Raw genomic sequence first — 14,549 nt, forward strand, 5'->3', positions numbered from 1 at the left:
TAATTATATATGGCATAATGCCTTTCAATTTCCAAACACCCCTCAATAAGTTCTCATAACATACTGGAGAAATGTTTAAAAGAAGAAATATGAAAGATATTAAATAACTTATATAAGCCAGAGCAGAACAATGATTCAAGCTATTTCAGGGACTATTAGTGACAGGGAAACTGTAGTCAGGGAGATAGAAATGCTTCTCTGCAGCTGCAAACAGGAGCTCCAAAGGTTATGCTGCCTGCCCCATGCCAGAGTTAAGGACATCTCACGGTTGTTAATGAACCAAGAGTTGGAGAGGGAGGATCCAGCTATCATGGCCCATTTAGGAACCAAAGACAAAGGAAGAACTGGGATGATGTTCAATTGAGATCTTGAGGAGTTGGGTACAATTAAAACATAGAATATGAAACGTAATCATCTCTTGATTGTAACCCAAGTCACATATCAATTGGCATAGGGACAAGTAGATTAGAGAATTAAATGCACGGACCAAAGAGCAGTGTGGGAACGAGGAGTTTTGATTCGTGGGACACTGGCCTCAGTACTTAGGAAGAGTGAGCTGTTCTGTTTGGAAGGGCTCCAATTGGCTGGGACCAGTGTCCTGACAAACCATATAACTCGGGCTGTGGATACCACTTGGAACTAAGAGACTGGAGAGAGGATTCGGGTGAAGGAAGATCCAAAGAAAAAAGCCACATTCTACAGCAGTCTAACCATGTGAAGTAGTAGATTGGGACAGGAAGGTGGTCCAAATAATGTTTTGGAGAAAATTAGTTCCCTGGGATTATACTGTAATTCATTAAACTGGCAATTGCTAACACTCTTGAGACAATCCACATGAATGCCATTTTTAAACTAGCACAGAGATATAGTTACAAATGTGTTAGCATTAAGGACTTTGATTCTGATGCATTTCTCCATCAAACCTATTTTGGTTTTCCACCAATTATTTCATTGTATCTATTCTTTAAGAACGCTTAAGGTTAATAATTTTCACAATCTGTGTATGGATGTGCAGGAGTCTGTGTGATACCATCACTGAAATATATTCTGACCATAATAAATAGGCTATCTTTATGTAGAAGCTCCACAGTTTAAATAGCCAGGTGTCTTTCCCAAATCTGTTCCATAGTTTAAGCTCTTTCCAGTCCACCTCCATTCAGTATTTTGGCACTATATAAGGTATAGAATTAAACTTTTAAGTTCTGACAAGTACTAAGCCGCTGTATAAATGAATCTGTTTGACAGCCTTTGTCTTCTGCACAGTTGCATGATGTGCACATAAAGCTTGATGATTGATTAACTGTTGATTTCAAATTATTCCTTTTAAAGAAAAATGAACAGAATTTCTCAAAGGAGACTCTTGCTCTCTTGTTATCAGAGTTGTCTTTTATGTTTAACTGTGTATTGTGAATGACAATGACACTCGGTGATGTTTTGTGGACAGCAGCAGAAATAATCTCTTATGTTGCTATCTAGAGATCTTTAAATCCATCTAGATCGACCAGAGGGGTTTCCTTTCCTCTTGTAAGTAAACTAATGAACTCAGCAGGTAGTGAGGTGTATTACACAATCACAGAATTGTTACAGTGCAGAAGGGAACCATTTGGCCCATTGTGTCTGCACCAGCTCTTCAAATGAGCTTCATGACTTTTCCTCGTATACATTGTTCCTATTCAAATAATTATCTAATGTCCTCTTGAATGCCTTGACAGAACCTGTCTCCACCACACTTCCAAGCAGAGCACTCCGGACTTGAACCACTCCTTGTGTGAAAAAGTTTTTTCTCACATCACATTTGCTTTTTTTGCAAATCACTTTAAATCTGTGCTTTTCATTCTTGATCCTTTTACGAGCAGGAACAATTTCTCACTATATACTCTGTCCAGCTATTAAGAGTTAGAACATAAGAAATAGGAGCAGGAGTAGGCCATCTAGCCCCTCGAGCCTGCCCCGCCATTCAATAAGATCATGGCTGATCTGACGTGGATCAGTACCACTTACCCGCCTGATCCCCATAACCCTTAATTCCCTTACCGATCAGGAATCCATCCATCCGCGCTTTAAACATATTCAGCGAGGTAGCCTCCACCACCTCAGTGGGCAGAGAATTCCAGAGATTCACCACCCTCTGGGAGAAGAAGTTCCTCCTCAACTCTGTCTTAAACCGTCCCCCCTTTATTTTGAGGCTGTGTCCTCTAGTTTTAACTTCCTTACTAAGTGGAAAGAATCTCTCCGCCTCCACCCTATCCAGACCCCGCATTATCCTATAAGTCTCCATAAGATCCCCCCTCATCCTTCTAAACTCCAACGAGTACAAACCCAATCTCCTCAGCCTCTCCTCATAATCCAAACCCCTCATCTCCGGTATCAACCTGGTGAACCTTCTCTGCACTCCCTCCAATGCCAATATATCCTTCCTCATATAAGGGGACCAATACTGCACACAGTATTCCAGCTACGGCCTCACCAATGCCCTGTACAGGTGCATCAAGACATCCCTGCTTTTATATTCTATCCCCCTCGCGATATAGGCCAACATCCCATTTGCCTTCTTGATCACCTGCAGACTGGGCTTTTGCGTCTCATGCACAAGGACCCCCAGGTCCCTTTGCACGGTAGCATGTTTTAATTTGTTTCCATTGAGATAGTAATCCCATTTGTTATTATTTCCTCCAAAGTGTATAACCTCGCATTTCTCAACGTTATACTCCATTTGCCATATCCTCGCCCACTCACTCAGCCTGTCCAAATCTCTCTGCAGATCTTCTCCGTCCTCCACACGATTCACTTTTCCACTTATCTTTGTGTCGTCTGCAAACTTCGTTACCCTACACTCCGTCCCCTCCTCCAGATCATCTATATATATGGTAAATAGTTGCGGCCCGAGTACCGATCCCTGCGGCACGCCACTAGTTACCTTCCTCCAACCGGAAAAACACCCATTTATTCCGACTCTTTGCTTCCTGTCGGATAGCCAGTCCCCAATCCACTTTAACACACTACCCCCAACTCCGTATGCCCTAATCTTCTTCAGCAGCCTTTTATGGGACACCTTATCAAACGCCTTTTGGAAATCCAAAAACACCGCATCCACCGGTTCTCCTCCATCAACCCCCCTAGTCACATCTTCATAAAAATTGATCTATCTTCTTGCAGACGGTTCGTGTATTCAGGTGAAGAGATTTTAATTCCACCTTTGTTTTATTCTCTGCAATGACCATACTTGCTGGTCCAATTACTGGTCCTGGTAATTGCTGCAGTACTTACCTGCAGTATTTATGGTTAAATAGAGAACCCGAAACTGGCAGTAAACAAGTGAAACTTCTGGATACCAGAGAATATCTGCTCCAAGTTACAATCCATCAATGAGTAAACCATTCCAAGGCATATCACAGGAGTGGTTAACAAAACTAACAGCGAATCATTGTTAAGTACTGAAACAAAATGGTCAGGCATAAATTTTGCAGATGAAGTATAATGTGGGAAAATGTGAACTTATCCGATTTGGCAGAACAGAAAATAGTCCATTATTTGAATGGACAGAGACTGCAGAATCTACAATAGAAAAGTCTGGGTGTCCTGGTACATGGGTCACAAAAAATGTTTGCAGGCACAGTAAGTGATTAAGAAGGTGAAAGAAATGCATTATTGCAAGGGGAATGGATGGTAAAAGTAGGGAAGTTTTACTGCAGCTGCACAGGACCTTGATGAGACCACATCTGGAATACTGTGAACAGTTCTGGTCTCCTGATTTGAAAAGGGATACAATTGCATTTGAGGCAATTCAGAGAAGATGCACGTGATTCATTCCTGGGATGAAGGGCTTCTCTTTTGCAGAAAGACTGAACAGGTTGGGCCTTTAACCAGTGGAGTTTAGAAGAATCAGAAGTGATCTTATTGAAACATAAAATATCCTGAGGAGACCTGATGGAGAAGACCAGGAAGATGCTTCCTCTTGCAGCGGAAACTAAAACTAAGAGACAAGTTGAAGAATAAGAGGTTTCCCTTTTAAGATGAGAAGAGGAGAAATGTTTCCTCGCAGAGAATATTTAGTCCATGGAATTTGCTCCTAGAAAGGAAGACAGCTGGGTTATTGAATTTATTCAATGCTGAGTTGGATAGATTTTGGATAGACAAGGGAGTCAAGGGTTATGGAGAGTAGACAAGAGAGAGGAGTTGAGACCACAACCAGATCAGGGCAAGGGACCATAACAACAGACCATTTGGTCCCTCTAGCCAGCTTTGCCATTCAACTGGATCATGCTGATCATCCACCTCAAGGCTTTTCCTGCTCTATCTCCATATTCCTTGATGTTTTTAATGTCCTTATCAATTTCTAGGTCCTCCTTTGCTAAATTATAAAATGCTCCCAAACCTTAAGGTTACAACCTTTTTTTGGCAAATGTATAAACCTTTTCCTTTGGTCTGATGAATCTTTAACTTCCTTTGTTAGCAACGATTGGAATCCTTTTTAATTGGGCTTTTGTGCCTCAAAAGGAATGTATATTTGTTGTGAACCATGTATTAATTTTTTTAATGCTTGTCTGTCTACCATCATACTTTTTAACTTAGCTACTCAATCTACCACAGCCAATCTGCCCCTCATACAAGTTGTCTTTGGTTAAATTTAAGATGCTAGTTTTGGATGGAACTACGTCACTTTCAAACTTCATGTAAAACTATATCATATTATGGTTACTCTTCCCCAAAGGCTCTTTTATAATGAGATTATTAATTGGGGTTTTCTCATTGCACAATACCAAATCTAAAATAGCCCACTCCCTAGTTGGTTCCTCAACATACTTTTCCAGAAAACTATCTATCTAGTATACATTCCAGAAATCTGTTCTCCACAGCATTAGTGCTAATTAGGTTTACCAGTCTATATGTAGGTTGAAAATCTAATACTATTTGATGCTGCTTTTTGTTTCTGTTGCCTTCCAATTTCACTTACTACTTTTCTTCCTGCTATGACCAGTTTTGCTTCCCTTCTACCAGAATTCCCCCTCAAGTTCCCATCCCAAACTAGTTTAAGCCCTCCACAACAGCACTTGAGAGGACATTGGACACTGGTCCTAATTCTGTTCGGTGTCACCCATCCTCCTAGCACAGGTTCCATCTGCGCCAGAACTGGCCCCAACGCCTCAGAACTACGCCTCAGAACTACGTATGTTGCTATAGCAACATTGGCCACAACCTCTGGCTACCCTCTGCCATAAGAATGTCCTGCTGTCACTCAGTGACACCGTGACCCTGGCACCAGGGAGACAACATAGCATCCTGGAGTTATGGCTACGGCCACAGAAATGCCTGTCTATTCCCCTATCAAATCCACTACCTCTATTGCTTTTCTATTCTTCCTCCCCTCTTGTGAAGCTCAGCCACCCATGGTGCCACAGAATTATCTGGCTCTGAGGAAGCAGTATCAGAAAACAGTTCGTGAGCAAGATGGACTTGAGGGCGCCTGCACTACACTGGACACCAATTCCCTCTCTGCCTGCATTCTCTTAACTTGCAGTATGACCACCTCCCTAAACATGCTACCTAATGGTTCCCAGCGTTGGATCTGACACAGCTGTCATTAGAGATCCAAAACCCAGCACTCAGGTTTATGCAGCTGGTTTAACTTCCTGTATTTGTGCTCACCTCAGCCATGGAAAGCGTCCATGACTTTGCACACGTCACAGGATGTGTGTTTCGGACAACAAAGCTGCGCTGCCATAGCTTTACAGACAATTTATTATAAACTTGGGAATAGAAAGTAATATTACTCACCAGTCAGGTCCTTTCCCTGTACCATCACATTTTATTCCTGATGTCATATTTCAATTACTGCCTCTACTCTGCTTCCACCAGTCAATCTTTATGCCCTGCACAACATTCACCCCTCCCACTGCTTTCCAATTAGCTAACTACTTATTTTCTGAATGACTTTTTTAACTAATGCCTTTCACTATACTTAGAATACTATTTTAAACCTTACTGATACAATAAACCTTGTTGCTTAAAAATAATGTGGAGATGCCGGCGTTGGACTGGGGTAAGCACAGTAAGAAGTCTCACAACACCAGGTTAAAGTCCAACAGGTTTATTTGGTAGCAAATACCATAAGCTTTCGGAGCACTGCTCCTTCGTCAGATGGAGTGGATATCTGCTCTCAAACAGTGCACAGACACAGAAATCAAGTTACAGAATACTAATTAGAATGCGAATCTCTAAAGCCAGCCAGGTCTTAAAGGTACAGACAATGTGGGTGGAGGGAGCATTCAACACAGGTTAAAGAGATGTGTATTGTCTCCAGACAGAACAGCTAGTGAGATTCTACAAGCCCAGGAGGCAAGCTGTGGGGGTTACTGATAATGTGACATAAATCCAACATCCCGGTTTAGGCCGTCCTCATGTGTGCGGAACTTGGCTATCCGTTTCTGCTCAGCGACTCTGCGCTGTCGTGTGTCGTGAAGGCCGCCTTGGAGAACGCTTACCTGAAGATCCAAGGCTGAATGCCCGTGACTGCTGAAGTGCTCCCCCACAGGAAGAGAACAGTGTTGCCTGGTGATTGTCGAGCGGTGTTCATTCATCCGTTGTCGTAGCGTCTGCATGGTTTCCCCAATGTACCATGCCTCGGGACATCCGTCTGTCACATGTCTGTGCACTGTTTGAGAGCAGATATCCACTCCATCTGACGAAGGAGCAGTGCTCCGAAAGCTTATGGTATTTGCTACCAAATAAACCTGTTGGACTTTAACCTGGTGTTGTGAGACTTCTTACTGTGCTTAAAAATAAGGCATTGAGCTTCCTACTTACCTACTGCTCACATCTCACTAAATAAAGCTTTAGCAATACAAAAAAACCTTACTGCTATTATTAGACCTTCGTAAAACTGATGGATACAAATAATATGGAATATGGCTGAAGAGGTAATAAACGTTACTTAAAAATAGAAGATATACTCGCTGCTTGGGAGAGCGCGAGCGTGCAAGGTAGAGAAAGGGCGAGCGGGGGCGGGCGCGCGGGGCAGAACGAGCGCGCGCGGGGCAGAACGAGCGCGCGCGGGGCAGAACGAGAGCGCGCGGGGCAGAACGAGAGCGCGCGGGGCAGAACGAGAGCGCGCGGGGCAGAACGAGAGCGCGCGGGGCAGAACGAGAGCGCGCGGGACAGAACGAGAGCGCGCGGGACAGAACGAGAGCGCGCGGGACAGAACGAGAGCGCGCGGGACAGAACGAGAGCGCGCGGGACAGAACGAGAGCGCGCGGGACAGAACGAGAGCGCGCGGGACAGAACGAGAGCGCGCGGGACAGAACGAGAGCGCGCGGGACAGAACGAGAGCGCGCGGGACAGAACGAGAGCGCGCGGGACAGAACGAGAGCGCGCGGGACAGAACGAGAGCGCGCGGGACAGAACGAGAGCGCGCGGGACAGAACGAGAGCGCGCGGGACAGAACGAGAGCGCGCGGGACAGAACGAGAGCGCGCGGGACAGAACGAGAGCGCGCGGGACAGAACGAGAGCGCGCGGGACAGAACGAGAGCGCGCGGGACAGAACGAGAGCGCGCGGGACAGAACGAGAGCGCGCGGGACAGAACGAGAGCGCGCGGGACAGAACGAGAGCGCGCGGGACAGAACGAGAGCGCGCGGGACAGAACGAGAGCGCGCGGGACAGAACGAGAGCGCGCGGGACAGAACGAGAGCGCGCGGGACAGAACGAGAGCGCGCGGGACAGAACGAGAGCGCGCGGGACAGAACGAGAGCGCGCGGGACAGAACGAGAGCGCGCGGGACAGAACGAGAGCGCGCGGGACAGAACGAGAGCGCGCGGGACAGAACGAGAGCGCGCGGGACAGAACGAGAGCGCGCGGGACAGAACGAGAGCGCGCGGGACAGAACGAGAGAGCGCGGAACTGAACGAGAGAGCGCGGAACTGAACGAGAGAGCGCGGGACAGAACGAGAGACAGCGAGGTAGAGAAAGCAAGGTAGAGAAAGCGAGAGAGCAAGGGAGAGAGAGAGAGAGAAAGGAGTTTCCAATGGTGAAGTGAAGAAAAGAAAATCAGGGATGCTGGAAGTGACTAGACTTGGAAGAGTGCAGATCATGAAAATTTGAATTTTTACATCTTCATTTCATCTTAATGCCTTAACTCACTCCTACTATTATCTGATGCTTGTCCACTTCAGTCTGAGATATTTACATTAAAAATAAAATAAATAAATGCACATTGTACTACATGCCATTTTTTGCCAGACCTGATTGCTATTCTATGGTGGAGTCCAATACTACCTTTCTAAAGCTCTTCTCTTTCTTTGATCCCTTTATGGCATATACTACAAAAATGCTTCACTTTGTGATTCAAACTCACTGGCCCTCCAGTTAGATATGATTGTGCATTCCCAACCAATTGGTTTCCAAAAAATATTTTTATATCAAAATGTTATTGTTGCAGTCTGCAAATTATGACCATTGTATGCTGTAGTTCATTGGTGCCACTAAGTTGTTCCAGTCACTTTAGTCCTGTCAAAGGCCAAAATAAGAAATACACTCATTTGGATATGCCTGCCTTTTGCAAGCTGTGGAATTTCAGAATAGTTGAGAATCTTTATATGTCAAGAGGTACTTTCCATGTGTTGTGACACTATACCCTACACAAGGCCAACTTCCTCATTTGCTTTGCAGACACTGGCAGCTTCAATCCAGCTATGTATTAGAAGAGCCATACTTTGAACATCTTCAACGTAGATGAAAGAGGGAGTACAATGTATTGCTGACTGCTGCTTCCTGCGACAGTGGCAGAGGTGTAGAATAGATGATGTGCCTGGTACACGATGAGTTCGCATGATCTTTACTTTTAAGTATTCCTAAACATGAAATTTAAAATAGCAGAGCATTGAAGAAAATTAAACAAATTCCAAATTAAGCATTCATACAAGGAATGATCAACCTAGAGTGCCACTGGTGTTCCAGTACCAACAATTCCTATCAGCGTTGAGATTTTAGCCTGATAATGATGTGAATTAGATGCAAAGAGCAACTTAAAGCAAACATGAAGGCTGTGTAGATGTATAAACAGAAAAGGCTACAGTAATTTATCTGTGATGAATGGGGGTGAAAATTGTGTGGCATGTGGTTTGAATTCTTACCTGTACCAGCAGTTGTTCCACCTGTAAGAAAAAAATAAAATGCATCAATTTTATTGATAGGTTTTAGAAAACATCAATTAGTATTTTAACAAACTGTCACTTTGATTTTATGTCATATTTATGACATAGAAAGAGGGAATTCAGCCCATGATTTTAGGCATTAGATAAAGTTTGAGAAATTTTAGTTGCCACAACTTCACAATTTTCAATTTATTTTGTTTCTGTTATGTAAACTATACAATGAGTGGCTTGCATAATGACAGAGCATATGCAGTACACATGATGCAGGTGGGCTTTACAGAACAGGATTACATGAATTCAACTGTTCTACAAGTTTTCACTTCTATTTCACAGTACCAGAATGGTCATAGTCATAGAATCATAGAGGCATACAGGACAGAAAACAGCCCTTTGGCCCAACGCATCTGCACCAAAAACAAACCACCCAACTACTCTAATCCCATTTTCCAACACTTGACCCATGACCACCTTGTATGCCTTGGCATCACAAGTGCACATCTAAATACTACTTAAATGTTTTGAGGGTCTCTGCCTCCACCACCCTTTCAGGCAGTGAGTTCCAGACTCCCACCAGTCTTTGGGTGCAAAAATATTTCCTCTCATCCCTGCTAAACCTCCTGCCCCTTAACTTAAATCTATGCCCCCTGGTCATTGATCCTTCCACCAAGGGGAAAACATCTTCCTGTCTACTCTATCGATGCCCCTCATAATTTTTTACATCTCAATTATGTAACCCCTCAGTCTCTTCTGCTCCAAGAAAAACAAACCCACAGTCTATCCAATCCCTCTTCATAACTAAAACTCTCCAGCCCAGGCAACATTCTGGCAAATCTCCTCCGCACCCTTTCCAATGCTATCACATCCCTCCTATAATGTGGATTCCAGAACTGCACAATATACTCCAGCTGTGGCCGAACCAACGTTTTATATAGTTCCAGCATAAGCTCCCTGCTCTGAAATTCTATGCCTTGGCTAATAAAGGCCAGTACACCATATGTCTTCTTAACCACTTTATCCACCAGTCCTGCTACCTTAAGGGACCAGTATACATGCACACCAAGATCCGCCGGATCCTCAGTGCCATTCGTGACGTCACGTACTGCCTTGCTTTGTTTGTCCTGCTCAAGTGCATCACCTCACACTTATCCGATTGAATTCCATTTGCCACTGATTAACCCATCTGACCAGCCCATCCACATCCTCCTGTAATCTATCTCTATCCTCCTCACTATTTACCACCCTACAAATTTCCGTATCATCCGCAAACTTACCAACCAACCTCCCTACATTCAAGTCTAAATCATTTATACAAACCACAAACAGCAAGGGTCCCAACACTGATCCCTGCAGGACCCCACTGGACACAGTCTTCCAGTCCAAAAACACCCCTGAACCATCTCTGCTTCTTGCAACTCGGCTAATTCTGGATCAAATTTTCCAAATTTCCTTGGATACCATGAGCTTTCACTATCAGTCTCTCACGTGGAACCTTGTCAAAAGCCTTGCTGAAGTCCAAGTACACTACATCAAATGCATTGCCCTCATCTACACAACTGGTTACCTCTTCGAATAAATTCAACCATGTTGGTCAGGCATGACCTCCCCTTACTGACTGTTCTTGATTAATCCCTGCCTCTCCAAATGCAAATTAATTCTGTTCCTCAGAATTTGTTTCAATAGTTTCCCTACCACTGAGATTAGACTGACTGGCCTAGTTTCTTGTTTATTCCTTCCTCCCTTCTTGAATAATGGCATTTAAAATTTGAATTTGGTAAAAATGATGAAATTAAAATGTTGTCATGTTTCAATGGTGAATCAGCACGAAACAAAACATATTTAGGACAAGAATTAATGCAATGGAGCTGTCAAATGTATTGACGATCAATTTACAAAGACTTAGACCACAAACAGTTCCCACACAAATTATGACATAGAAAAACATAGAAAATGCAAAATTTTCAGTGACTTATTTTTTTTAAGACGAAAGAGAAACCTTCAAAGTATCTGTATTTATTTGATATGAAAACAAGGAATTTCAAAACAATGTATGAGTTTTATTTATTCATTTACGGGATGTGGATGTCACTGGCGAGGCCAGCATTTACTGTCCATCCTGAGCTGCCCTTCAGAATGTAATGAATAAACTATTTCAAGGGATTAATTTTTCTTGGATACTATTTGTATGTAAACCTTCAAATTATAAAAACCTTGACTTAACATTGTGGCACTATGATAAACTGAAATATTAGTGCACCACAATCTCCAATCATTTATCTGTGTGTAATTGATGGATGAATCTTCCCTTCTTTCTCTCCTCCCCCCACCAACAGCAATCCCCCTTCGCGACCCCCCCAACATCAATCCCCCCCGTTGCACCCCTCACCAACAATCCCCCCCTCACCCCCCCCCAACAACAATCCCCCCTCAACAATAATCCCCCGCCTCGCCCCCCCCAACAACAATCCCCCCCTCGCCCCCCATCAACAACCCCCCCTTCGCCCCCCCATCAACAATCCGCCCCCCATCCTCCCCCCCAACAATCCCCCCTCCTCCCCCCCAACAATCCCCCCCTCCTCCCCCCCCCAACAACAATCCCCCCTCCTCCCCCCAACAACAATCCCCCCTCCTCCCCCCCAACAATCCCCCCTCCTCCCCCCCAACACCAATCCCCCCTCAAAAATCCCCCCCCCGCCCCCCCCAACAACAATCCCCCCCTCCTCCCCCCATCAACAATCCCCCCCCTGCCCCCCCAACAACAATCCCCCCCTCGCCCCCCACAACAACCCCCCCCACCCCCCCATCAACAATCCCCCCTCGCCCCCCCAACAACAATCCCCCCTCGCCCCCCCCAACAACAACCCCCCCCTCCTCCCCCAACAATCCCCCCCTGCCCCCCCCAACAACAATCCCCCCCCCACCCCCCCATCAACAATCCCCCCTCGCCCCCCAACAACAATCCCTCCCTCGCCCCCCCAACAACAATCCCACCTCGCCCCCCCAACAACAATCCCCCCCTCGCCCCCCCCAACAACAATCCCCCCTCGCCCCCCCAACAACAATCCCCCCTCGCCCCCCCCAACAACAATCCCCCCTCGCCCCCCCCAACAACAATCCCCCCTCGCCCCCCCCAACAACAATCCCCCCTCGCCCCCCCAACAACAATCCCCCCTCGCCCCCCCCAACAACAATCCCCTCCCTTGCCCCCCCCAACTACAATCCCCCCCTCACCCCCCATCAACAATACCCCATCTCCGCATCAACAATCCCCCCCTTGCCCTCCCCAACAACAATCCCCCCCCTCGCTCCCCCCAACAATCCCCTCTTCCCCCCCCATCAACAATCCCCCCACAACAATCCCCCCCTCGCCCTCCATCAACAATCCCCCCTCGCCCCCCAACAATCGACCCCCAATAATCTCCCAACAACAATCCCCCCCCTCGCTCCCCCCCAACAACAATCCCCCCTCGCTCCCCCCCCCAACAACAATCCTTCCCTTCCCCCCCCAACAACAACCCCCACCTCCCCCCCCCAACAACAACCCCCCCTCCCCCCCCAACAACAATCCCCCCTCCCCCCCCAACAACAATCCCCCCTCCCCCCCCAACAACAATCCCCCCTCCCCCCCCAAACAACAATCCCCCCCCTCCCCCCCCAACAACAATCCCCCCCCTCCCCCTCCAACAACAATCCCCCCTCCCCCCCCAACAACAATCTCCCCCTCCCCCCCCAACAACAATCTCCCCCTCCCCCCCCAACAACAATCTCCCCCTCCCCCCCCAACAACAATCTCCCCCTCCCCCACCCCCCAACAACAATCCCCCCCTCCCCCACCAACAATCCCCCCCCACAAACAAATGACATTTGACATGGTCAAATTTCAAACTTCAATAATACAGAAATTAAAACAGTTGAACCTCATCCTGTCACTAATTCCATCTGACTGGAACAAAACCCATTCAGTGTTGAAACTGACTAAAGATTTGTTTTTTATCAGCCAATTCACCTAGTGACGGGGTGGCATGGTGGCATAGTGGTTAGCACTGCTGCCTCACAGACCCAGACACTCATGTTTAACTCTGGCCTTGGGTGACTGTCTGTATGGAGTCTGCATGTTCTCCCCGTGATTGCGTGGGTTTTTCTGGATGCTCCAGTTTCTTCCCCTAGTCCAAAGATGTGCAGGTTCGGTGGTTTGGCCATGATAAATTGCCCCCTTAGAGTCAGGGAGATTAGCAGGGTAAATACGTGGGGTTACAGGGCTAGGGCCTGGGTGGGATTGTTGCCAGTGCAGGCTTGATGGGCCGAATGCCTCCTTCTGCACTGTAGGGTTTCCATGATTCGATGAACCTCAAATTCTTGTCAAGGCCATTATAAATGATCCTACCACAGGGAAAGTCTCACACCTGGATTGATCTGGCCATGCTCCAAACCCCAGATGTTAAAACATGCAGTGGTTCAAAAAGGCAGTTCACCCATCACCCTCTCAAGGGAATTAGGATTGGGCAATAAATGCTGGCCTAGCCCATAAGTTAATGAAAAAGAGAAACAAGGAAAGTTTACAACATAGAGCAGTATTGTAGTTCCACTAATTCACCAACTGGGAATATGGGGAAGGTGTTATATTTTTAAAAGCCTATTGATGCAAGAGAGAACTTGAGACAATCTTTGCACACTTTTATAAGAATTGCGTTACATAGTTACACATTGCAAGCGTACACTTCCTAAGTGCTAACAGCTACAACTTCAGCCTGTGCCTACTTCAACAGGCACAAGGGAATGTCCAATTAATGCCTGCATACAATTAAACACAAGAATACAATTAATACGGAGGAGGAAAAGGAAGGTGGTAAGGGAAGGAAGGAAACTGCTTTTATATAGCACCTTTCACGATCTCAGGATATAGATGGAGATTTATCAGCTTTCGGTCCCATCTGTTTCTCCAGCAATATTTTTTTCAATAATGCTAATTTCCTTAAATTCCTCCTCCACGCTAGACCCTTTCTTCCCTGGATTTCTGGAAAGCTATTGCTGCCTTTTCCCATGAAGTAAGAAGTTTAACAACACCAGGTTAAAGTCCAACAGGTTTATTTGGTAGCAAAAGCCACACAAGCTTTCGGAGCTGCAAGCCCCTTCTTCAGGTGAGTGGGAATTCTGTTCACAAACAGAGCATATAAAGACACAGACTCAATTTACATGAATAATGGTTGGAATGCGAATACTTACAACTAATCAAGCCTTTAAGAAACAAAACAATGTGAGTGGAGAGAGCATCAAGACAGGCTAAAAAGATGTGTATTGTCTCCAGACACATCTTTTTAGCCTGTCTTGATGCTCTCTCCACTCCCATTGTTTTGTTTCTTAAAGACTTGATTAGTTGTAAGTATTCGCATTCCAACCATTATTC

At 45.8% G+C, this 14,549-nt stretch overlaps 1 protein-coding gene across 4 annotated transcripts in view; it reads right to left on the reverse strand.

Annotated features, from left to right (window-relative positions):
- Positions 1-14,549, reverse strand: part of ptpra (protein tyrosine phosphatase receptor type A) — a 242,820-nt gene that overhangs the window by 100,406 nt on the left and 127,865 nt on the right. For 3 of the 4 annotated variants that reach the window (XM_078223448.1, XM_078223458.1, XM_078223438.1), the window contains one exon: positions 9,128-9,148. The exons of the other annotated variant lie outside the window; for it this stretch is intronic. In XM_078223448.1, the coding sequence (XP_078079574.1) occupies positions 9,128-9,148 (21 nt within the window). The remainder of the gene's footprint in view (positions 1-9,127; positions 9,149-14,549) is intronic. 4 annotated transcript variants of the gene reach the window in all.

The sequence above is a fragment of the Mustelus asterias genome, chromosome 1 (genome assembly GCF_964213995.1).
Source record: "Mustelus asterias chromosome 1, sMusAst1.hap1.1, whole genome shotgun sequence".
Taxonomy (NCBI): Eukaryota; Metazoa; Chordata; class Chondrichthyes; order Carcharhiniformes; family Triakidae; genus Mustelus; species Mustelus asterias.